The sequence below is a fragment of the Rhincodon typus genome, chromosome 37, assembly GCF_021869965.1.
Source record: "Rhincodon typus isolate 14 chromosome 37, sRhiTyp1.1, whole genome shotgun sequence".
Classification (NCBI taxonomy): Eukaryota; Metazoa; Chordata; class Chondrichthyes; order Orectolobiformes; family Rhincodontidae; genus Rhincodon; species Rhincodon typus.
Genome location: NC_063368.1, coordinates 6,372,572 through 6,396,408, shown reverse-complemented (window position 1 = coordinate 6,396,408; position 23,837 = coordinate 6,372,572). Strand labels below are relative to the sequence as shown.

At 43.5% G+C, this 23,837-nt stretch overlaps 2 protein-coding genes across 2 annotated transcripts in view; one reads left to right on the top strand and one right to left on the bottom strand.

The window, feature by feature from the left end:
• LOC109923738 (neuronal-specific septin-3-like) overlaps positions 1 to 23,837 on the bottom strand; it is a 178,881-nt gene that overhangs the window by 128,254 nt on the left and 26,790 nt on the right. The gene's annotated exons all lie outside the window — the stretch shown is intronic.
• pane1 (proliferation associated nuclear element) lies at positions 524 to 11,829 on the top strand. Its single transcript, XM_020526271.2, has 6 exons — positions 524 to 559; positions 712 to 791; positions 3,814 to 3,912; positions 8,360 to 8,439; positions 10,051 to 10,142; positions 11,445 to 11,829. Exons 1-6 carry the CDS (start codon positions 536 to 538, stop codon positions 11,583 to 11,585), a joined length of 516 nt encoding a protein of 171 aa, XP_020381860.1. The 5' UTR covers positions 524 to 535; the 3' UTR covers positions 11,586 to 11,829.

Here is a 23,837-nt window from a genome sequence, read left to right as displayed (position 1 = left end):
ATACCCCTCCACCCTCACTACCCCCACCCTCACTGCACCCCCCCCACCATCTTAATACCCCCTCACTGTCCTACCCCTTAATACCTCCCCACCCTCAATACCCTCCAGCCTCACTATCCCCACTCATTTCTCCCCGCCCCCTCACTGCACCCCCAACCCTCACTGTCCCCTCCACCACCTTAATACCCCCCTCACTGTCCTGCCCCTTAATACCACCCCACCCTCACTACTCCCACTCTCACTGCCCCCTCCACCCTCACTGCCCCCCTCACTGCAGCCCCTAACTGCACCCTCCTCACTCCCCTTCCCCTGCAGTCCCCCTCATCTCCTCACCCCCCTCTTCATCATTTTCTCACTCCCTCTCCCTTCCTCATTAACCTCACTGTCCTATTCTCCGTCCTTTCCCCTGCTTGTTACCCCTTCGCACTTCCATTCTTACTTTTAATCAGTTAGTCAATGGAGGTTAATTGTGGGCTTTGCTGTGAGAAAGGATCAGGCCTGTCCATGATTCCCCTCTTTTCCCCTTGGCCTGGGCATGTTACTGAGGTTTTGGATGAAGGTGAGCAGGGTGGGTGAAGGCATCAAATGTTACTGTCATGTGTACTACCTTCATTAACTGGGAGGATGTTCTTGACTAAGTAGGTATGATAATTGTTGGATAATTGTTGGATAATTCTGAGCTAAAGAGATTTTTTTCCCATCATTTTGCAGCTCGTGGGAGCTGATAGTCTTCATTTGGATCAACTTGCGGCTGCAATCCTAAAGGAGAATAGGTCCTTTGAAGTGAACGTGTAAGTTCTAAAGACGACCACAAGGACAACAAAATCATTGAGAAGCTACTGTACCTACACACTAGCAATCATCGGTAAAACTGAATGTTTTCACCTGGGGCCATTGGTGCTAGTGGTGTAATTAATATTTGGATTTAAAGGAAGTGGGTGTGATTCAAGAAGTTTGTGGGTAGCACTAAAACTGCCAAGGTGGCAAACAGTGAGAAGGGCAACCATAAACAGCAGAAAGGTATCAATGGTCTGGTCAGGTGGACAGAGCAGTAGCAAGTGGAATTCAACCTGGAAAAGTGCATTGTAATGTACTTGTGGAGTGTTAGTACAACAAGAGATTACGGTATGAATGGTAGGAATGCGGAAAGGACTGAAGATCAGAGGGGTATTGATGTGCGTATCCACAGATAACTAAGTTAGAGGGCAGGCAAATAAGGTGCTGAAGAAGGTATATGGGATACTTAGCTTTACTAGCTGAGACACAGGATACAGAGCTGTAACTGTGTAGAATGCTGGTTCAGCCACAACTGGAGTACTGTGTGCAGTTCTGATCACCACAATATGGGAGGGATGTGATTGCAGTAGAGAGGGTGCAGAGGAGATTTACCAGATTGCTGCCTGGACTGGAGAATTTGGAACTCGACATCTGAATGACCAGGTAAATCTGAAACTCTTGTAACATTTAGGCAGTTCCTATTCACTTCCCTTGCCATAGTGTCATTGACCAAGGGCTGGAAAATGAGAATAATGTAGTCAGATCTTAGATCAGCATGGACACAATGGGCTGAATAGCCTCTTCTCTACTGTAAACATCCAATTCATAGGGTTAGAATTGGATTAGAAGATTGCAGTGTTGTCAAGAAAAGTATTAAGCCTGAGGATCGGGATTTAATATTTAACTATTAACAAACAAATTTATAAAGGTAGAGAAAACAAAATATGAGAGTAGGCTAGCAAGAAATAAAAGAACACAGAGCTTATACAAGAATGAGAAAGAGAGTTGAAAAAGTAAATATGGATCCGTTAGACACAGATGAAATTATAAGGTAAGGAAAGACCTGGGGTGGTAATTTTGTCTTTCTTCACAGTAGAAGACACCAAAAATATTGTGAAAATTGTGGGGAACCAAGAGTCCAATGTGAATGAAGAATAAAAAATATTTAGTGAAAATGTACTGGAGAAATTCACAAGGGATGTGAAACTGACAAATACCCTCGAACAGATGGCCTACATCCTTGGGTTTTAGAAGATTTGACCAAAATGATAGTGGATGCATTGGTTTTGATCATCTACAATCCCCTACCTTCTAGAATGATGCCTGTAGGCTGGATGGCAAAGCAGATGTATTCACTGCTGTTTCAGAAAGGAGGAGTTAAGAAAATAGCCTGTTCCAGATGCGTAGGAAAAACGCTAGGTTGTGTTTTTAAGAATATAGCATCATCATACTTGGAAAATCATAACGTAACTCAGCAATGTCAACATGGCTTTGCAAAAAGGATATTTTGTTTTATAAATCTAATAGTCCAGGAGTCTAATTGGTAGGGCCATCTGGACCCTTATTCAAGGTACCTATAGGATATTTGAATTTTAAGATGTTTGATAAGATGCTACATGGAACTTGCACAAGGTTAGGGCATATAGGCTTGATGGGAGGTCATTGTATTGAAATATTTAAAACTCTGACGGTAGATGTTCAGGGGCTGTTTCTCCATAACTGGGGTGTCCTGTACCAGGGATCAATGCGTCAGGCTAATGGGGTCAACCATTTAGAACTAAAATGAGAAACTCTCTCACATGTGAATCGAGGGGCTGAATGGCCTATTTCTGCTCCAAGTCTTGCGTGAATTGCTCAGTCATAGAGTGTGTTCAAGACTAGGATCGATAGATTTTAGACAGTGTAGGAATTGAGAAAAGTGCAGATAGGAAAGTAAGTTCAGGTAGCAGCTCAATTAAGAACTTTTTGAATGGTGGAGAAGAACAAGAAATAGATGGTCTGGCCTGCTCCTCCTATTTAATGTAAAATCACACAAAGTTATTTCTTGTGGTAATTGTTAACAACCTGAAGCTCTTGTAAGTGTGTCTAATGGCAATAGATGGAAATAATAGTGGTCATTCGGCTTTACTTTATGTGTTGCTGGTCTGGACTGGGTTTCACATTACAAATGTGACTTAACAAGACTTAACCTGTGTAATTTGCCCTGTTTTGTCTGCTTTCCCCATTAATAAGGCAAACTTAGCGAAACAGCAGAGGAGGAGGATTATGCTCTAGGTGGCTATCAGAAAAAGAAGGTTGTTTTTTAAACTTGATAGTGCAGGAGAGGTTGAAGAAAATTATAGAATGGACAAATTGTAGAGTGTTCAGGTCCAGACTGTATCAAAAGGCAGAGGTCGTGTCTGTGTTTTGCCCGGTGATGGGCGACTGTACAGTTTTGACGTTGGCAGATTATGGACTGGCTTACAGTGCGATCCAAAAAAGCACCCAAATGAATACTTTAAAATAATTGTAAGAAATGATTTTTAATAAGAAACATAGTGAGAGCTCTGTAAATCTGTATGCAATGGTAATTTGCTTAAAGCTTTACATACTGTGTGCCAGGTCAATAGCAAAGGAGATAGTAAGAACTGCTGATGCTGGAGTCAGAGATAACACAGTGTGGAGCTGGAGGAGCACAGCAGGCCAGGCAGCATCACAGGAGCAGGAAAGTTGACGTTTCAGGTCAGGATCTTCCACCTGCTGCGTAAGCTATGCTCATCTGAAAGCATGTTCACTTCCGGCCCTTTTTGAGTGCTGCTTTGAATCAACCATGGGGTGTTGTCATGTTATACAAGACTGAGGACAATGCTCAACTTCACCATTGTGGGATGTCAGTCATATAACCTGCCATCTCAGCCATTACATTTTTCTCTAAAATTGTGTTCATGAGCCTTTTAACTGGATAAATTGCAAATAACATCAAGTCGCCTTAAGGTTTACTTGATAACTTACAGTTGGGGTGCTGGTATAACTTGCAAACTTTTTCATTTCTTTTAGTCACTTAGCAAAATGCCTGCCACTACCTGCGGAGAATGAGCACAGCAGACCACGGATAGACCTCATTGTCTTCCTCATGGATTTGCGCAGTCAGCACAGGTGAGCCGAAATTGTCTTTGAATGTGCAGCACCCGTAACAGGCTTAATCGAGTTACCATAAAATCTTAGCAATGATTCATTGTCACGTGGTGCTGGAACTAGCAGTTGTGGAGACCAGCAGCCTATAAGGGCAGGTCTTCTGAATATCTTTTCCTCACCATTCTTAAAGTGTGCAAGGGAGGGCTGAGTGACCCAAGTGTTGCACTGCCACTTGCACTGCCACAACAGTCATAAAAATCAGATCTGCCATAGACACAGCCACATTTTATAACAATGGCTTGGCATCACAACGCAAGGAATGTTTTGTCTCGATCAGCTTATTGTATCCATGCAGGCGTATTGGAATGTTCTCTTTCAAAAGGTTTTTAGCTTGTGTACCCTAATGCTGGAATGAAACTCTTTATATTGCAATAATAAAGTAATTTAAATATCAGAATTGACATTAATGTTCTAATTTTAATTTTAATTCTATACAGCCAGCATAATCCCAGCCACTTTTAAACTAACATCTACATGTGCCACTGAATGAAACTATTGACATTAATCTCAAGTCACATGACCATAGCAATATAGATGCAAAGTTGTCTTTTGAATCTATTCATTGAGCTTATGAATGTAACTGAACTTAACTGTCTAAGTTGATTTAATAAAATCTGCACCCCCAAATAGATGATGTAGCCTTGGGATGCTGTCTACCTTGCTAATATTTTCATCGATTTCTATGAGAAACATGTTTTAGGTGGAATGAGCTCTAATCCTATTTCTGACATACAGATGATTATTCATAATCTTTGAATCTGCAACTGCCTGTACAGATTTCCTTAAACACCTTTTAGACACTTTACCAAGCACGCCAATTCACTTTTGAAATGGAGCAGTCAATGCTTCGATTTGTCGATGGAAAATTTCTTATTTGAGAAATCCAATAATGAGTTCTCCATGACTATTGACTACCTTTGTTTGTTAGTATACACATTGCTGCACATACTATAAGACTTAAAGAAATAGGAGCAGGATTAAGCCATTTGGCCTGTTGAGCCCTGCAATACCATTTAAGTATGGCTGATATATTTCTCAACAGCATTTTCCTGCCATCTCCCCATAATTCTTGATCCCCTTACTAATCAAGAACCTGTCTAACTCACAGAAATTGCTAGGAAAGCTCAGCAGGTCTGGCAGCATCTGTGGAGAGAAATCAAAATTAACATTTCAGGTCATGTTCTTTCTCCCCACTCTGCCTTCTGCCACTCAGCCAATCCTCTATTCGTGCCAGTACCTTGCTCCTAACACTATGGGCTCTTATTTTATTTAGCAGCCTCCTCTGTGGCTCCTTGTCAAAGGCCTCCTGGAAATCCAGATTAATCACATCCATCGGCTCTGTTTTGTCTAACCTGCTCATTACTTTCTCAAAGAATTCTAACAGATTTGTCTGGCACGACCTCCCCTTGCCAAAGTTGTGCTGTCTCAGCCCTATTTTACCATGCACTTCCAAGTACTCAGCAATTTGATCCTCAAATACAGACTCTAAAAATCTTACCAATGACTGAGGTCAGCCTAACTGGCTTCTAATTTCCTGTCTTCTGCCTCCCTCCCTTCTGAAACATGGGTGTTACGTTAGGCATTTTCGAGTCCACTGACACCTTCCCTGGTTTCAGTAATTCCTGAGAGATTACAACCAATGCCTTTACAATCTCCTCAGCTTTCTCCTTCAGAGCCCTGGGGTGTAGTCCATCTGGTCTGGGTGATTGATCCACCTTCAGACTTCTCCAGCACCATCTCCTTAATGATGGTCACTACATTGACCGCTGCTCCCCCCCCAGTTCTCTTGAAGTTTTGGTGCACTGTTGGTGTCTCCTACCATGAAGATCGATGCAAAGTACGTATTCAGTTCCTTTGCCATTTATTTCTTCCCCAGCCTCATTTTTCAGTGATTCAATATCCACTCTTGCCTCTCTTACCTTTTTTATATCTAAAATAATTTCTAATTTTTTTATGTTACTAGCTAGGTTACCCTCATATTTCAGCATCGCCCCTTAATTGCCTTTTTCAGTCATCCGAATGGTTTTTAAAGGCTTCACAATTGTCTGGCTTCCCACTGATCTTTACCATGTTCAATGCTTTCTCTTTTGCTTTTATGCTGTCCCCGACTTCCCTTGCTGGCTATGGTTGCCTCAACCTCTCCTTAGTATGTATCTTCTTCCTTGGGTTGAATTTCTGCTCTGCCTCCCAATTTGCTGCCAGAAACTCGGGCCATTGCTGTTTTACCATCTTGTCTGTTAGGCTCCCCTTCCAATCAACTGTGGCCAGCTCCTCCCTCGTATGTCTTTGTTATTACCTTTACTCAGTTGTAATACCGTTACATCTGATTTGAGCTTCTCCCTCTCGGGCTGCAGGGTGAATTCTATCATATTGGTCAATGCCCCCAGGGGGTTCCTACACCTTAAACGCCCTAATCAAGTCTGTCTCATTACACATCACAAAATCCAGAATTTTCTGTATTATTTAGTGGGCTATAGCATGAGCGGCTCTAAAAAAAGACTTGTAGACATCCACAAATTCCTTTCTTGAGATACACTACCAACCTGATTTTCCCAGTTCACCTGCATATTAAAATTCCCCATGATTATTGTAATAGTGCTTTTCTTACTTGCCTTGTCTGTCTCTTGATTTATTTTCTTCTCCACATCCTGACTACTGCTCAAAGGCCTGTACACAATTCCCATCAGGGTCTGTTTTCCTTTGTGGTTCCTCAATTCTACCCACACAATATTCAGTTAAAATGGTAAATTGCAATTTTAAGTAGCTGACACAGTTCCAGTACTGCAGATCTCAGAATTACTGGCAGTTCCAGCACACATGGCACCATGTTCAGTCCCTTCAGACTCTTTATTTGTGCAGGAGTTTGGCACAAAGTCCTATCTAACAGCAACTTTAGTATACCTAATATCCAGCAAAAGGCACGCCTTTCCAGATCCTTCACAGTTCTACTCGTGGAATCAGCCTTTTCGTCTTTTCCAGCTGTGCCACATCGTTAACTGTCTTACACAGGCAGCCCTTTCGTTGCCATTGGTTTATCATACAGCACGGAAACAGACCCTTTGGTCCAACTCGTCTGTGCTGACCAGATATCCCAAGTTAATCTAGTCCCATTTGCCAATATTTGGCCCATATTCTCTACAGCCATCCTCTTCATATACACATCCAGATGCTTTTTAAATGTTATAATTGTACCAGCCTCCTCCACCACCTCTGGAAGCTCATTCCATACACACACCACCCTCTGCATGGAAAAGTTGCTCCTTAGGTTTCTTTTAGACCTTTCCCCTCTCAGTTTAAACCTATGCCGTCTAGTTTTAGACTTCCCTACCCTGGGGAAAAGACCTTAGGTATTCACCCTATCCATGCCCCTCATGATTTTATAAACCTCTATAAGGTCACCCCTCAGCCTCCATCCCTCCAGAGAAAATAGCCCCAGCCTATTCAGCCTGTCCCTATAGCTCAAACCCTCCAACCCTGGCAACATCCTTGTAAATCTTTTCTGAACCCTTTCAAGTGTTCTCCTACAGAAAAAGACTAGACTGCTCAGCTGGTTCAAACTTTACCCCCACTTTTGTGTTTTCACTCCTCCATGAACTTCCATTTCTCTAATAACCTAAACAACAGGCTGATTTCACTCCAGACATCTGATGTCACGGGCAGGAATTCCAATTTGTAAATCCTTCTCAGAAACCGGGAGTTTTTAGTTTCTTTTCTGATTAAGGACTGCCAAAAGAAAACACAGGCTTTGAAAGAAAAACAGCTTGCAAATTGGATTTCATCACATGGTTAACTATTTGATAGGATAAACTAGTTTTAATCTATAATCTTAATGAGTTCGCTGGGACTGTTCTCCTTCGATATATTGGGACCAACATGCGAGGTAAACTTTGGAGGGTCACTATCCATGCTGTGTTAATCAGTGGTAAAGTCATATCTGAATATAGACAATAAGAACCAAATCATCCATGGGTGCTATAATATTTGAATCTGATTATTACTCCTCAACAATTATGCAAACGTGCTGCAAATCCACATTTGAGGCCTCAATGGTGTCATTGTCTTCAATTGGATAACTTATCTGTGTTGCCTAATGGGTTAAAATAAGTATGGAATAGTTGAGTGAGGAGTTTGATGAAATCAGATGTTCTGATACAGGATGCTGGAGAGAGCTTGCTGTTTTGAATGCTAGCAGTCACTTCTGGCTGTTTTGTTAAAACATCGCCATCAAAAATAATGTGCAAATCTTGCAAATATGGGTCTACTTATAATCAGCAGTACTCTTAAAAGGGGGCATGAAACTGCACATTATGTTAGGTGTGTTTCTGTGTCATAGTCACAACATTGCACTATCTCTGTTTCACCATTTTGATATAATTGTACATTAAACAATTCTTTGTATTCATTTCAGTGTTGAAACTGTGAAGGCATCCCTGGCTTACGTTGATGTGAATTACTTTCTTGGGAAAGTTTGCTTCCTTGCAGTTGGAGGTAAGTTTGAGATGAAAACTGATTGAGAGACTCTCAAGACTGTAAGACTTCAGACCAGAAGTAGTCCTTTCACCCCATCAAGTCTGCTCTGCCATTCAATGAGATCATGACTGATTTAATAATCCTCAATTTCACTTTCCTGTCTTTTCCCATTACCCTTGATTCCTTAACAAATTAAAAATCTGCCTGTATTACCCAACTTTCGAAGCCCGTAGTGATAAAGAATTCCACAGATTCATCACCCTCTGAGAGAAGTAATTACCTCCCTGTTTCTGTCTTAAGTATACAATCCCTTATTCGGAGATTATGCCCTCTGGGGCCACCTACTTTCTCCCATAAGAGGAAACAACCTTTCTGCATGTACCCTGTAAATTCTCCTAAGAATTTTGTATAAGGCCATCTCTCATGCTTCTATATTCCAACGAGTATAGGCCCAATCTACTCAACCTCTTCTCGTAAGACAGTCCCTTCCCACTTGCTTTCAGCCTAGTGAATATTCTCTGGACTGTATCCAACGCCATATTTTCTTTTCTTAGATAAATGGCCCAAAACTTTTCACAGTATTCTAGCGGTGTTCTGACTAATGCTTTTGCATAGTCTTAACAAAATCTCCCTACTTTTATACTCCATTCTCTTTGAAATAAAGGCCAACATTTCATTTCCTTTCCCTAGTACTGGCTGAACTTGGATGCTAACATTTTGTGACGCATGGATTAGGACTTCCAAATCCCTCTGTATCTTTCTGCAGTCTTTTTCAATTTAAATAATATTCTGCTGTCAAATTCTGCTTCTAATTTCCAGGACTGTTGAACTGGATCCTCTCACCTTTCCCTTTTCTCTGCACTTGGCAAATTTTTAAAAGCTCAATTTGTCTTAACCTATCCCCCCACTCCGGTTCACTGTCTCTTCTTGTTCCTTTAACCTTTGCGACCTGCATGATAGGATTTTTCTCCTCAAGTTGACTCCTTCAGATGTGGTTCGATTTCAATTAACTTAAAACAATCTCTGAAAATCAGTGATGACTGGGCGTTAAGTCTACTTTTTAGGATTTCGTGGGGAAGTGAATTTTTTTTATTTATGGAATGCGGGCACTGCTGACTGAGCCAGCATTTATTGCCTATCCCTAGTTGCCTTGGATAAGGTGGTGGTGAGCTGCTGTCTTGATTTTCTGCAGTCTGTTGGGTGTGGATATACCCAGCGTTCTGTTAGGGAGTGGATTCCAGGATTTTGACCCAGGGACAGTGAAGGAATGATGGTATATTTCCAAATCAGGGGTGGCATGTGGCTTGAAGGGGAACTTGTAGCTGGTTTCTGCTGCCCTTGTCCTTCTAGATGATCCTGGTTTTGGGAGGTGCTGTTGGAGAAGTCTGGGTGAGTTGAGAAGTAAATAAGGAATAAACGAACAGGATTGGGTAAGGGCCAGGAGTGGGTAGAAAGCATTGAGGTGAAATTGCTCCATTTGTAAGGTCCTGTTCACATAGGCTGAGAAATGATCAGTCAGGGAGAAGGCCACGGTGCGAGATGCAGGAATTGGCCAGGGTAAATGAGCAGTTGAATGATATCCACCTGAAATTATGACATTCCAGTTCAGATATGCCTTTTCTGGCACAGGCAAAGCTGTGAAGCACCAAACAATAGAAATGTACACCCTGAAGCAACTGGCAGATTCCTACTCAAGCCCCCTGATTCCTGCTGAGCTGGAGGTAAGAACAATTATAAGATAATTGTTGTATTGGTCACGATGTCACAGTACTATATGCCAGACATCCTTTCCTTGTCTGGATTGTTGTGTAGTTCTGATTCTTGCTTGACTCAGTTGGTTTTCATCTGTTCTATGAGCTTGGCTGTCTTTTGAGGAATATGGAATTGTATATCTGTTTCAGAGCGGGAAGAAGATAAACAAGCTACCACTGCCTTCATTTTTATTCTATATCTCGAGGCATTGGCGACACTTATAGGGAGCTGGTGCCCACCAGTTGCTTCCTGTATGAGATTTTGCCAGTGAGTTACTTGAGTATTTTTTCAAGCATTCTGGATGTGAATTCAAAAGCTAGTACAATGCATGTTTTTTCCGCAATGCCAGGGAGGAGAGTGAAAGTGGAACGAGCATTAGCTGGCATTATTATCGACCTGTTCTGAGGAAGGGTCACTGGACCTGAAACGTTGACTCTGATTTCTCTCCACAGATGCTGCCAGACCTGCTGAGCTTTTCCAGCAATTTCTGATTTTGTTTCTCTTTATTGGGTCAATGTTTTACAATGTCAAATACAGACAGACAGGTATGTTGAGCGTACCTGGAGAACAAGCTGGACTAGGTGTTAACAATAAGTTTCTAAGTAATGTTTGGGATTTTCACATCATCTCAGATGGATTTAGGTGCTTTTTGTATCTAATTTAACCATGCAATGTATTAAACTAGCATTGGTGCCCAATTTCTCTGTTTTTCAAAGCATTTTTGAGAAAGGAAAATTTTTGTGGTACTCTTTGTTTTTGCAAAATACAATCGCAATCCTGCAGCTATTTTACCCAATCCAATTCTGAAATACCTAAAACTTTACTTGCACGTTGTTCCAAAGATTGCTGGCGTCTAGTTGAGGAATGGTAGTGTTGGGCTGAACTTTTGAAATAAATTTAATTTGGGATTTCAAACTGAAAATTCCAGCTCCTATCCAGGAGATTCTTGCGTGGCATTTCAGAGTTGCTGTTGGCCCATAACAGGAGGCAGACTCCCCGTGTGGTCCAAGCAGCAGTGTCAGCTCAGTCTCAGTCTTGGAGGAGAGTTAAAGACGGCTACTTGCTGTCTTATCGCGAAATTACGCAGGGTACAGAGAGACCGAGTGAGGGTCAAAGGTATGGTGATTCCAAGAAGTGTGACCAAACGACTCCCAAATGTTGGCATGTAACTGAGCACGAAAAGGATTTTGTAGGTATTCTGGAATTTCTAATTTGACCTTTGTTTCCTACAGTAGGATGACACTGGCCTGGAATAACCTTGTATTGTTTAGTCCACAGAGAGAAGATCAGTGATAGCTCAGAGACTTCTTCAGATATTGAAGGTTGCGGCAGGCCTGGTACCAGGAATGTCTGCCCTTGTTCTCAGCTCCTTGATCAGACCCTCCTTCAAGACTGAAATAGAGAGATGCTAAGCAGTACATTGAAATGTTGGCAGATCTTAACTTCAGTTCAAGATTGAGGAACCACTTTTTGTTTTGTTTTGCGCTATTCACGTATGTACATGGAACTGCAGTTTACCTTTTATTTAGTCTGGAAATAAAATAATTGTAATATAGATTTCCTCAGCTGTGGGATTCTCTGAACTGATTACTTCTATAAAAATGTCTGTAAATAATTCACTGCACAATAGAAATAAAATAAGTTTTATCCATTTTATTTCGTTCAGATTGACTGCCATACACCTCTGTGGTTTCCTAATTCTGATTGATAATGTGTAGCCTTCATCAGAAAAGAAGGCTCAGTAATCTGATCCTGATTTTTGATTTTGACCAATATTCAAGCTCTTTAACCTTTCTACTATTGGATGGCTCTTGGATTTGAGCTTCTGGAGTAGCCTTTGCACAACAGCGGATTGCACCTTCAATCTGGGACTGAGAAAAACTGGATGTTACTACATCTAGCCTGAGCTTGCTTGACCACAAAGGAGCACTGACTAACCCACTGTAGTAGCTGAAGGAAACTGAATGACTTAGATGGTTTATAAACACCATCCATCACATTTACAGCAGTGTGGAGGAGAATCAAGTCCTAAAGAGGAATTGCATAGCTCAATCATATTGCTAAAGGCCTGGAAGCAGCCAGTGGTTAATTGTAATTGATCAGCTAAAAGTACATGGCAAAATGTTATAGAACAGAGGGAGCGAGGGGTTCAAGTTTATAATTATTTGAATTTTGCGTCACATACAGTCAGGATGGTTTAAAAAGGCATTAGGCACGCTTGCCTTCATTGCTCAGTCCTTTGAGTAAAGGAGTTGGGAAGTCATGTCAAGGTTGTACAGGACATTGATGGCTCCTCTCCTGGAGTACTGTGTCCAGTTCTAGTCACCCAGTTATAGGAAGGATATTATTAAGCTGGAATGGGTACAGAAGAGATATACCAGGATGTTGCTGGATATGGAAGGTTTAAGTTACAAAGAAAGTCTGGATAGGCTAGGACTTCTTTTTATTGGCGTGTAGGAGGTTGAGAGGTGACCTGATAAAAGTTTATAAAATCATGAGGGATATAGGTAGGGTTAATGGTAGGTATCTTTTGCCTAGAATGGGGGATTTTAAGACTTGGGAACGCATTTTTATGGTGAGAGGAGAGAGATTTTAAAAAAGCCATGAGGGGCAAATTTTTTACACTGGATGGTTTACGTGTGGAATGTGCTTCCTGAGGAAGTGGTGGGTGTGGGCACAATTACAACTTGTAAAAGATGCTTGAACAAGTACATGAATAGGAAAGGTTTGGAGGGATATGGGCCAGGAGCAGGCAGGTCGGACCAGTTCAGTTTGGTATTATGTTCAGCATCGAGTGCTTGGACCAAAGAGTCTGTTTCCGTGCTGTGTGACTACAACTCTACAAATAGAAGGCTTACTCATTGCCCCAACTCTTTCCGCGCTCCCCCCCTCCAATCCCCCATCCCCTTGCAATTCTCACAAATGCTCTTAGTCTCCTGCTAGCCTGGATAAATGTGGCTTAATAACAGGAACAATGTAGCCCTCTTTGTTTCGCATCTCTTCAAACACATTGCCTTCAACACTGTTGCACAGCCAGTACGTGTTTATCTGCAAGGTACACTGCAGCAACTCTCTCAAATCACTTCAAAAACAGTCTTCAGACCTGTGACCTTTAACTTCTAGAAGGACAAGGGCAGCACGTGCATGGGAACTCTCATTTAAGGAAGTGACCCTAGAAGTAGTGGATAGGTTGGTAGTCATTTTTCAAGATTTGGTAGATTGTGGAAGAGTTCCTGTGGGTTGGAGGTTAGCTTACCTAACTGCACTCATCAAACAAGCAGGTAGAGAGAAAACAGGAATTGTAGATCAGTGAACCCGACTTCGGTAGTAGGGAAAATGCTAGAGTCCATTATAACAGAGCACTTGGGAAAACAATGACAGGACTGGAAAGCCTGAGCATGGATTTATGAAAGGGAAATCATGCTTAACAAATCAATGGGAATTTTTTGAGGATGTAGCTGGTGGATCTGATAAGGAAAAACCAGTGGACGTGGTTTATTTGGAGTTTCAGAAGGTTTTTGATAAGGTCCCACACTAGAGATTACCGTATAAAATTGAAGTGCATGAAATTGGGAGTAGTGCACTGACCTTGAATGGTGGAGAAGATTCGATGGGCTCAATATTCATTCATTAAAAGACAAAGCCTTTAGAAAGTGACCCAAATGTAACAGCTAATGCTGTAAAAAGGAGATGTTGTCCTTCTCCTAATTCTCTGACACTTGCTGGACTGACTTTGGACTGCCTAAACTCCTCATTTCTGCTTCAGTGAGGATCGGAAGATCCTAGAAGGAAGGGGCAATATTGTCAGATCAGAGAAATGCTCACGACTGGATGATCTCACCCATTTACCTTGTTGGGTTGATGTCAGGAGAATATGATGTACCGGCGTAGCTACTAACCTTCAAGTACCAAATGAATTTACATTTTCCGCTTGGGGACCCTGCAGCCCTCCGGACTCAATGTCAAGTTCAATAACTTTAGGGTTTGAGCTTTCCCATGTTCGTACCCAATCCCCCACCGCCAGGCCTTGTTATCACATAGTCTGCTATTGCTCACAGCCCATTGTTAGCCACTAACAGTCCCCATTAATAGTTATTCACCCTAGATCGTTATCCACTCCTTTGTCTGTCCAACTGTTCTTCTCTTCAGGCTCTATCCCCACCTATTGTTAACTCCTTACCCCGTGCCTCCCACCCCGTCTTCTGCATATAAACCGACATATTCCTAGCAACCATCAATTCTGAGGATCTAAAACGTTAACTCTTCTTTCTCTCCACAGAAGCTGCTAGACCTTCGGAGCTTTCTCAGCAATTGCTATTTTTGTAGCTGAATTTACAGTTGTATTGATATTATCGTATCAACTCCCAGTTAAAATGAATCATATTTGCATTGGGTCATTTCCACAACAGCTAGTCTGCCTCTTGAAGCTGTTCACAAACCTGCATATTTCCAACATTTTCAGGTTTGTTAAAATTTCTGTCGTTTGCATGTGACTTTGATAAAACGTTGCGCCATTCCCTTTTCTGAGAGATTCTAAGTATCCCTGGCACATTGGGTGTTTCACGAAGTGACAGTCCTTGGGGACTTCAGTCATTGTGCTTACTCATGTTACCAGCTTCCCAAAGGGTTTGTGGAGAAGCGAATGAATTGCAAAGTCGACCTCAAAAGCAAGAGAAGTATCAAACTGTGCTGTACTACTGCAGTAGGGGGGTGGGGTAAATGTCCAGGTTAGGTTTCAGGCTGTTTGATTTAATTCATGAAAGATGTTGTGAAACTTGAAAAGATTTACAAGGAAGTTTCCAATTTTGGAGGGTTTGTGCTGTAGGGACAGGCTGAATAGGTCAGGTTAGGTGGACTGGCCATGGGAATGTGGGGTTATGGGGATAATGTGGAATGTGCTTCCGAGGGTCACTGCAGACTTGATGGGCTGAATAGACTCTTTCCGTGCTGTAGGGATTCCGTGATTCAATCAGATCCTGTCTCAAAGCTGTACTAAAGACAGGCCCAGTCAAACCAATCTCTCCTCGTAAGACAGTCTGGCCATCCCCAGTATCAGCTGAGTTAACCTTTGCTGCACTCCCTCAATGGCAAGTACATCCTCTCTTAGGCAGAGAGACCAAAACTGCACACAGTACTCCACGTGTGGTCTCGCCAAGTCCCTGTATATCTGCAGTAAGATATGCTAACTTCTGAACTCAAATCCTCTTCTACTGAAAGCTAACGTGTAATGTAACAAAGAAATACCTTGTTAAAAAAACTGTTCCAAAGTCCTCTCACTGAATTCTTTAAAAATAAATACAGATATCCATAATCTGAAATACACAAATATTAATAAATACAAAACCATCATAAAACTGCAATGCGGTACATTTGCAACTAAGAAGGGCTTAGGTGTGAATGATGGCTCAGTTAGAAGCACTTTTGCCTCTGATCAGAAAATAATGGATTCAAGTGGAGGCTGGTACAATTACAACATATAAGAGGCATCTGGATGGGCACGTGAATAGGAAAGGTTGGAGAGATATGGGTCAAATGCTGGTAAATGGGACTACTCAGACTGGGATGTCTGTTTGGCATGGATGAGTTGGACCAAAGGGCCTGTTTCCATGCTGCATATCTTCATAACGTTAAAGTTTTCAAGAAGATTTCTAGCTCGGGTTTGTGGATGAGGTTGTAGACTTGCTGACCGAGCTGGTGTGTTTGGTTGCAAGTGTTTCGTCACCCTGCTAGGTAACATCATCAGTGTGCCTCCAATGAAGCATCAGTGTTCTGTCCCGCTTGTTATTTATATGCTTCAGTTTCTTGGAGTGTTTGGTACCACTTCCGGTTCTGTTCCTCAGTGGTTTGTACACAGGGTCTAATTCAATGTGTTTGTGGATGGAGTTTTGGTTGGAATACCGGGCCCCCAGGAATTCCCTGGGCATGTCTCTGTTTGGCTTGTGCGATTATGGATATGTTGTCCCAGTTGAATTCGTGTCCCTCATTGTCCGTGTGTTGTGAGATATTGTCTCACTACAAAGATGGCAGATTTCCTTCCCTGAAGAACGTTACTGAACCAGATAGGTGTTAATGATAGTTGATGATAGTTTTGTGATTACCATCACTGAGACAAACCTACCAGCTCGGCGAACATGATTCTGTAACACTAAGTCCCCCTCCAAAGACTTTAAGAACAGGGTGACTGTACTGCTGGAAGTGTTACTAATAAAGTGAACATATTTTGACATTATTTTGAAGAACAGAAGAAGTCTTGCTAGTGCCCTGGCCCGATGTTGCTGATACCAATTCTCTGGTTATCATAACAATTTGGTGCCAGTATTTGTTGCCCTATCCCTAATTGTCCTTGAACTGAGAGGCTCCATAGGGTCATTTCAGAGGGCAGTTAATAGTCAACCACATTGCTATGAGTCTGGAGTCACGTGTAGGTCAAACCGGGTAAGGATGGCAGTTTCCTTCCCTGAAGAATGTTGGTGAACCAGAAGGGTGTTGATGTCATTTGATAATAGTTTTCTGTCCACCATCACTGAGATTAACTTTCAAGTCTAGATTTTTAATTCGCTGAATTTAAATTCTCCAAAGTTGGATTTGTATCCAGAGAATTAGCCTAGGCCTCCGGATTACTAATCCTGTGACATTACCTCAACATCACCATCTCCTTTATGGCCCTGGAGTTGCCTGTCATTGTCTGGTAAATGCCACTCTCAGTTGACTTGGTGACCATGGTCTTCCAAACTTCCCAATGTGAGATGACCTTATGCTGGGAGTCCTGGTAAAGCCAGTCTTTAACCTTGTTCAACTGCTTCCTTCACTATCAACCTCTTGGACTCTTTCCATTGATCACTTCATTTTTGATTTGATTTATTATTGTCACATGTACCGAGCTACAGTGAAATTTATTGTATTGCGTGCGAACCAGACAAATCACACCTTACATAAGTGCATCAGGGTAATAGAACACAATGCAGAATGTCGTGTTACAGCTACAGAACAGGTGCAGAGAAAGATTGACTTTAATATATGAGAGGTCTGTTCATAACTCTGATAACAGCAGAGAGAAAACTGTTCTTGAATCTGTCAGGACGTGTTTTCAAACTGTTGTATCTTCTACGCAATGGAAGAGAGTGGAAGAGAGTATAATCAGGGTGGGAGGGGTCTTTGATTATGTTGGCTGCTTTCCTGAGGCATTGGGAAGTGTGGATGGACTCAACGGATGGAAGGCTGGTTTCCATGATGGACTGGGCTGTGTTCACAACTCTCTGTAATTTCTTGTGGTCTTGGGCAGAGCAGTTGTCATACCAAGCTGTGATGTACCCAGGTAAGAGGCTGTCTATGGTACACTTCACTTCCTGAAGTCGAGGACCAGCTCCTTTCATTTCGCTGACATTCAGAGAGAGATTATTGTCCTTACCCCATTCCACTGAGCTCTCTATCTGCTTCCTGTGCTCTGACTAGTTATTGTTTGAGATCCAACCCACTACAGTGGTGTTCATCAAGCGATTATCCCCCTACCCCACCTCATAGAACATGTCTATGTGAGGCAGCACGGTGGCTCAGTGGTTAGCACTGCTGCCTCACAGCACCAGGGACCCGGGTTTGATTCCACCCTCAGGCGACTGTCTGTGTGAAGTTTGCACATTCTCCCCGTGTCTGCATGGGTTTCCTCCGAGTGCTCCAGTTTCCTCCCACAGTCCAAAGATATGCAGGTTAGGGTGGATTGACCATGCTAAATTGCCCATAGTGTTCAGGGATGTGTAGATTAGGTGGGTTATAGGGGGATGAGGTCTGGGTGGGTTGCTCTGTGGGTCAGTGTGGACTTGTTGGGCCGAAGCTCCTGTTTCCACACTGTAGGGATTCATTTCCCTTGGAGAGGAGAAGGCTGGGAGGAGAATGTATGAAAATGTGAGCAGGAGTGAGCCATTGAGCCCCTCAAGCCTACTCTGCCATTCAATGGGATCATGTTTTGTAACCTAAAATCCTCATTCATGCCCTCCCCCCATAACTTTTCAACCCATTTACTTAATGAGAATCTAATCACCTCTCCTGTTAAAGCATTCAAAAAATCTGCTTCATTCACCTCACAGAAAGAGAGTTCCAAAGATTTACGACTCTGTGAGAGAACAGACAAAGTTGTCTCTGGTTTAAATGGACCCCCTCTGGTTTATAAACAGTGACTCCAAGTTCTGGATCCTACCATAAAAGGAAACATCCTCCTTACATCTCCCCAAACAAGACTCCCGAAGATCTTAAATAAAAACAGGAAGTGCTGGAGAAACTCAGCAAGATGTGGCCGCATCTGGGGTGAGGTAAACAGAAACTCGCATTTTGAGTCCAGTATGGTTCTTCTACAGGGGGCTGAGAAATGGTGTTTTCAAAATTTATTTTGTTATTAACCTATTTTTCCCAAATCAACCTGATCAGAAATGTTATCACACACCTCCTGGAGGAGGTGGGACTTGAGGAGGAGGTTAGGGACACCGTATCACAAGAGTCCCCTTGTGTTTTATTGATCTTGTTGACAGAGTGGGGAGAATTTAATTAATCTGTATAACCCAGCTCTCTGCCTCTGATTGTTTCAGCAGTTGGAGAGAGCTCACAGTAATAGCAATTTGTCAGAAGGTGGTGCCATTGCTCCTTGACCTCACAATTCAATGCAGCGCATTTCTATAAAATTAGAAATAATCTTTTGAGAATTATTTTTTCCTCATAAAAACAGCCCTAGTTTTATAAATGGAGGACCATTACGAGGAAAATCTATGGTTGAACACATAACATTCAAGGCTATGGGCCTAGTCAGGGGTAACTTTGGTGGTACAGATTCAATGGGCTGAAAGGCCTGTTCTATACTGTATGATTCAATGAAAACTGGGAAGTTATGTCGAGCGTGTATCTGGAATATGCACGCCCAGAGTGTGGGAGAGGCAGGTCCAACTTAGACACTCAACAGGGAATTTGTAGAATCCCTACAAGTGTAGAAGCAGGCCATTCAGCCCATCGAGTCCACACCAACCCTCCAAAGAGCATCCCACCCCAGATCCACCCCGCCACTGTAATCCTGAATTTCCCATGGCTAACCCACCTAGCCTGCAAATCCCTGCACACTACAGGCAGGCAATTTAGCACGGCCAATCCACTTAACCTGCACATCTTTGGACGGTGGGAGGAATCCGGAGCACCCGGAGGAATCCCATGCAGACATGGGGAGAAAACTCCACACTCAGTTGCCTGAGGCTGGAATCAAACCCAGGTCCTTAGTGCTGTGAGGCAGCAGTGCTAACCACTGAGCCACCCAGAAAATTCTTGTACCCAAAATTGGATGTGAGTCCATGACCCTGAGATTAAGCATCTCATCTACCAACTGAGTTAGCCAGACAAATCAGCTCTGTGTGTAAATGAAGAGACAGTTATTAGCTGAGATTATTGTTGTAGATGGCCAGAAGTTGGGCAAAGAGACTTCTGGTCTGTGAGTAGACTGTCAAAGACAGAGTCAGGTTTCAAAATAATTAAGGTAACAAGGTGTAGAGCTGGATGAACACAGCAGGCCAGGCAGCATCGGAGGAGCAGGAAAGCTTACGTTTCGGGTCTGGACCCTTCTTCAAAATAATTAACATTCTCCGAGGGTTTAAAAACTGTTTGTTATGAAGCAGGAAGCAGCTTCTTGGGGGCTATGTTAGCAACAACAGTGAGACGGGATGCGGATAGAGTTATAGAGGTCCACAGCATGGAAACAAGCCCTTCGGCCCAATCTGCCCGTGCCGGCCCATTTTCACATTGGATTGTGTTTGGTCCATATCCCTTCCTACATATCCCATCTATGTACATGTCAAATGATGAAACTGTACTCACTTCCACCACAGCAGACACTCACCACCCTCTGTGTGAAAAAAGTTGATGCTTTTGTATCTCTCCCCTCTCACCTTAAGCCCATGCCCTCCAGTTTTAGAATCCCCTACCACGGGGTAAAGCTGTTGGCTTTCTACCTTATCTATGTCTCTCATGATTTTATAGACCTCTATAAGGTCACCCGTCAGTCTGCTACACTCCAGGGAAAACAGCCTCACCCTAGGGGATGGATGTGGGCCTGTGAAATCAGAGGCTCATAGTTAAACACGTGTATCTTAATGTCATTTCCACATCACATCATAAGTCTTCATCGTTTGGCAATCTCCTTCTCAGCTCACTGCTGTCCTCAGTGAGTGTGTGTGTGTGTTTGTGTCTGTGTGTGTGTATGTGTGAGTGTGTGTGTGTGTGAGTGAGTGAGTGTGTGTTTGTGTCTGTGTGTGTGTGTGTGAGAGTGTGTGTGTGTGTGAGTGAGTGTGTGTTTGTGTCTGTGTGTGTGTGTGTTTATTTACTGCAGTGAAGTTTGTTTGAAAAGCAGACAAACTGAGCAGTCAGCTCGGCTGGAGTTGAGGGCATTTGATGGTGAAGACGGACAAGGTTCTGCGCTGCCGTGTCTGGGGAGAAAGTGGGTTTTAGCTGGAGCTGGCACCTACTGGTCAGAGCAAGATGCTTCTTTCGTCAGACTCCCAGGCCAGACTGCAGACTCTCTGCCATGTTTCTCTACCCACTGACAAGCCGTACCCCTCTCATTTTCGTCCCCGTGTTTGCCAACCCCATGTAAAATCCTGGCAGGAGGCCATTCAGCCCGCTGTTTCCCGTGTCAGCTCTTTGAAGGATTGTCTAATTAATCGCACGTATTCCCAAATCTTTCCCCACAGCTCTGTAATCATTTCCTCTTCAAATTGCCTCGATGTCACCATTTTAAGCAGTGGGGGTTAGGGGCAGAGCCGAACTCAAAGTGCATCTGCCACCTTTCGATATTAAATACAAGGCTGCTATTGCTATAGCACTTTGGATTATCCCGAAGCCTTACAGTCTTGTTAATGTTGGTCTTGCCTCACACACATCCTGTGCAGTGTAACCTGTATGTCTCACTCTAAGTTTTTTCACTTTCTGATCTGTATGTCCTTGTTTACTCGGATCTGCCCACACTGCTTGCGAACAAAGCTTTTCACTGTACTTAGGTACACATGATAATAAGTCAAACCAATCAAGTCTTTTTAAAGTTGTTTTTATTCATTTATTCAAGGAATGTGGGTGTAACTGGCTGGATCAGCATTTATTGTCCACAGGGGAGTTAAGAGTCAGCCATTTTGATGTGGGGGCTGGAGTCAGGTGTAGGCCAGACTGGGTTAGGACAGCAGAATTTCTCCACATAAAGGGGCATTGGTGAACCAGGTGAGTTTTTAACAACAATAGACATGAGATGCTTAATTCCAGATTTTTATTGGGATCAGATTCCACCATCTGCTATGAGCAGGATTCGAACCCAGGCAACTTGAGCCTGGGGATTAACTGGATTACTGTACCAGTGACATTACCAATATGTCACTGCCTCATCACCGCTGCAGTGTGGGGTAAGTAACAAGCAATTTGTGCACAGCAAGCTCCCACTAACGATCAGATAACCTGCTCCAGTTTTGTGGTCGATGATAGATATTAGCCAGAAAATCAGGAACCTCTCCCCTGCTCTCCTCAAAATAGTTCCTGAGGATTGTTTTACATTCATGTATTGGGGTCCCTGAAGTCTGGGTGCCGCTGACAGTGCAGCACTTCCTTCAGCAAGGCCAAAGGCAAGGCAAGTATGAGAGTTTCCTCCCAGAGGGGTAGAATTGGAAAGTAGGGATGTCTTAGCAAATCTATATTGGTCCCTGGTGAGACCAGACTTGGAGATGTGTGTGCCGTTCCATACCTAGGGAATGCAGGCAGCGGAGAGGGAGCACGGATTCACCAGGAGGGTAATTCCCAAGGACACCGTGTGTATCCGTATCAGGAGAGAGTTGTAGGACAGGGTGCCCCCGCATTGAAAAGAGGCTGAGGGAGGGTAAACACTTTTACAGCTCTGAAAGGGTTGATGGAATGACTTCCAAGAGGATGTATAGCGAGAGTGTTTAACCTTGTGAGGACACTCTAACTCTGACTGATCAATCAGTGATGGTGGAGACAGAAGCCAATCTCTGCTCAGTTTTTCGTTCATTCACAAACTGGTCCATGAAAGCTCCGAACTCTGCATTCCCCCGACATGTCAACATCAACCTCCGCACCTCGCCTTTTCTTCTTCCCTCTTCCGTCTCCCTCTCCCTCCCCCTCCACTTCCTTCTCCCCCTCTCAATCCCCATTCCCCTTCCTTCTCCCTCTCCTCCCTCCACCACTCCCCTTCCTTCTCCATCTCCTCCCTCCCCTACTTCCCTTCCTTCTCCCTCTCCTCCCTACCCCACTCCCCTTCCTTCTCCCTTTCCTCCTTCCCCCACTCCCCTTCCTTCCCCCTCTCCTCCCTGCCCCACTCCCCTTCCTTCTCCCCCCTCCCTTGCCCACTCCCCTTCCTTTTCCCTCTCCTCCCTCAACCACTCCCGTTCCTTTTCCCTCTCCTCCCTCAACCACTCCCCTTCCTTCTCCCCCCTCCCTCCCCCCCTCCCCTTCCTTCTCCCCCCTCCCTCCCCCATTCCCCTTCCTTCTCCCCCCTCCCTCCCCTACTCTCCTTCCTTCTCCCGTCTCCCTCCCCATTCCCATTATGCTTCCCTCCTGTTGCCTCATGATTCCAGTGATTACTGGTGAGTGCTGCAGTCACCTTTGTTTGTCACGGTTAAGAGAGAGCGTGTCCGAAAGCTACCGAACTCATCTTGGCAACAATCAGGAATTCAGGAGGAGGCTCATTGTCTGAAGAATGATGTCAAGGTGGGCCTTACTGTCACTACAAGTGGCTGGAGTGAGTCATCAAGATACATTTTAGAGGAAACAGATGAGGGAGAAGGGGGCAGAGGGTTGGCAATGGTTGATTTAGATGAGGTAAGGATGAGAGGAGGTTTAATTGCAGCATAAACACCAGCATGGATTGAATAGCCTGTTTTTCCTGTGTAACCATTCAGCGCTGTTGGGATTCTGTGCACAGTCTGCTGGAGTGACGTCAATCCATTAACCTCCTGACTCAGAGACCACTGTCAACCCCAATTATCTCCAGGGCCACTCAGTACAACTTGAAACAGAATCATAACTAAAATTCTTTATGCAATGTTTGAAATGAACCATTTGGTGCAGAGGTTCTGGAATCGACTCCACTAGCTCTGAAGGACTTATTGTCTACAGTGGTCTGAAATTTTTAATCCCTAGAGTGAATCATCTCGGGAGGGACTTTGGTGAAGCATTGACTTAAAATAAATGAAAATTTGCCTCTAGATTTCAGCGAATGCAGTCACTGGGAGCAGTCAGATTGAAACAGTCAAAGTTATCTTTGTAACTTTCTGTGGTTTTCTGTTTACTGAGTGTGACGGCTCAGGTAACGAGAGAGGAGATTCCACTGACTCTTCGTCTCACACTGTGGGCTCAGGCTTCAGATTTTTCCCAATCGTCTCTTCTCCTCCCATCCCCTCCAATCCACTTGTCTCCTCAAAACAAGATGCTGTCTGCCCCTCTGACTAGTCATAACTAAGTCCCTTTCTGTCCTCTGACTGGTCGTAACTAAGGTGCTTTCTCCCCCTGACTGTTCATAACCAAGACCCTGATTGCCCTCTGACTGGTCATAACCAAGACCCTGACTGCCCTCCGACTGGTCATGACCAAGAGCCTGACTGCCCTCCGACTGGTCGTAACCAAGACCCTGACTGTCCTCC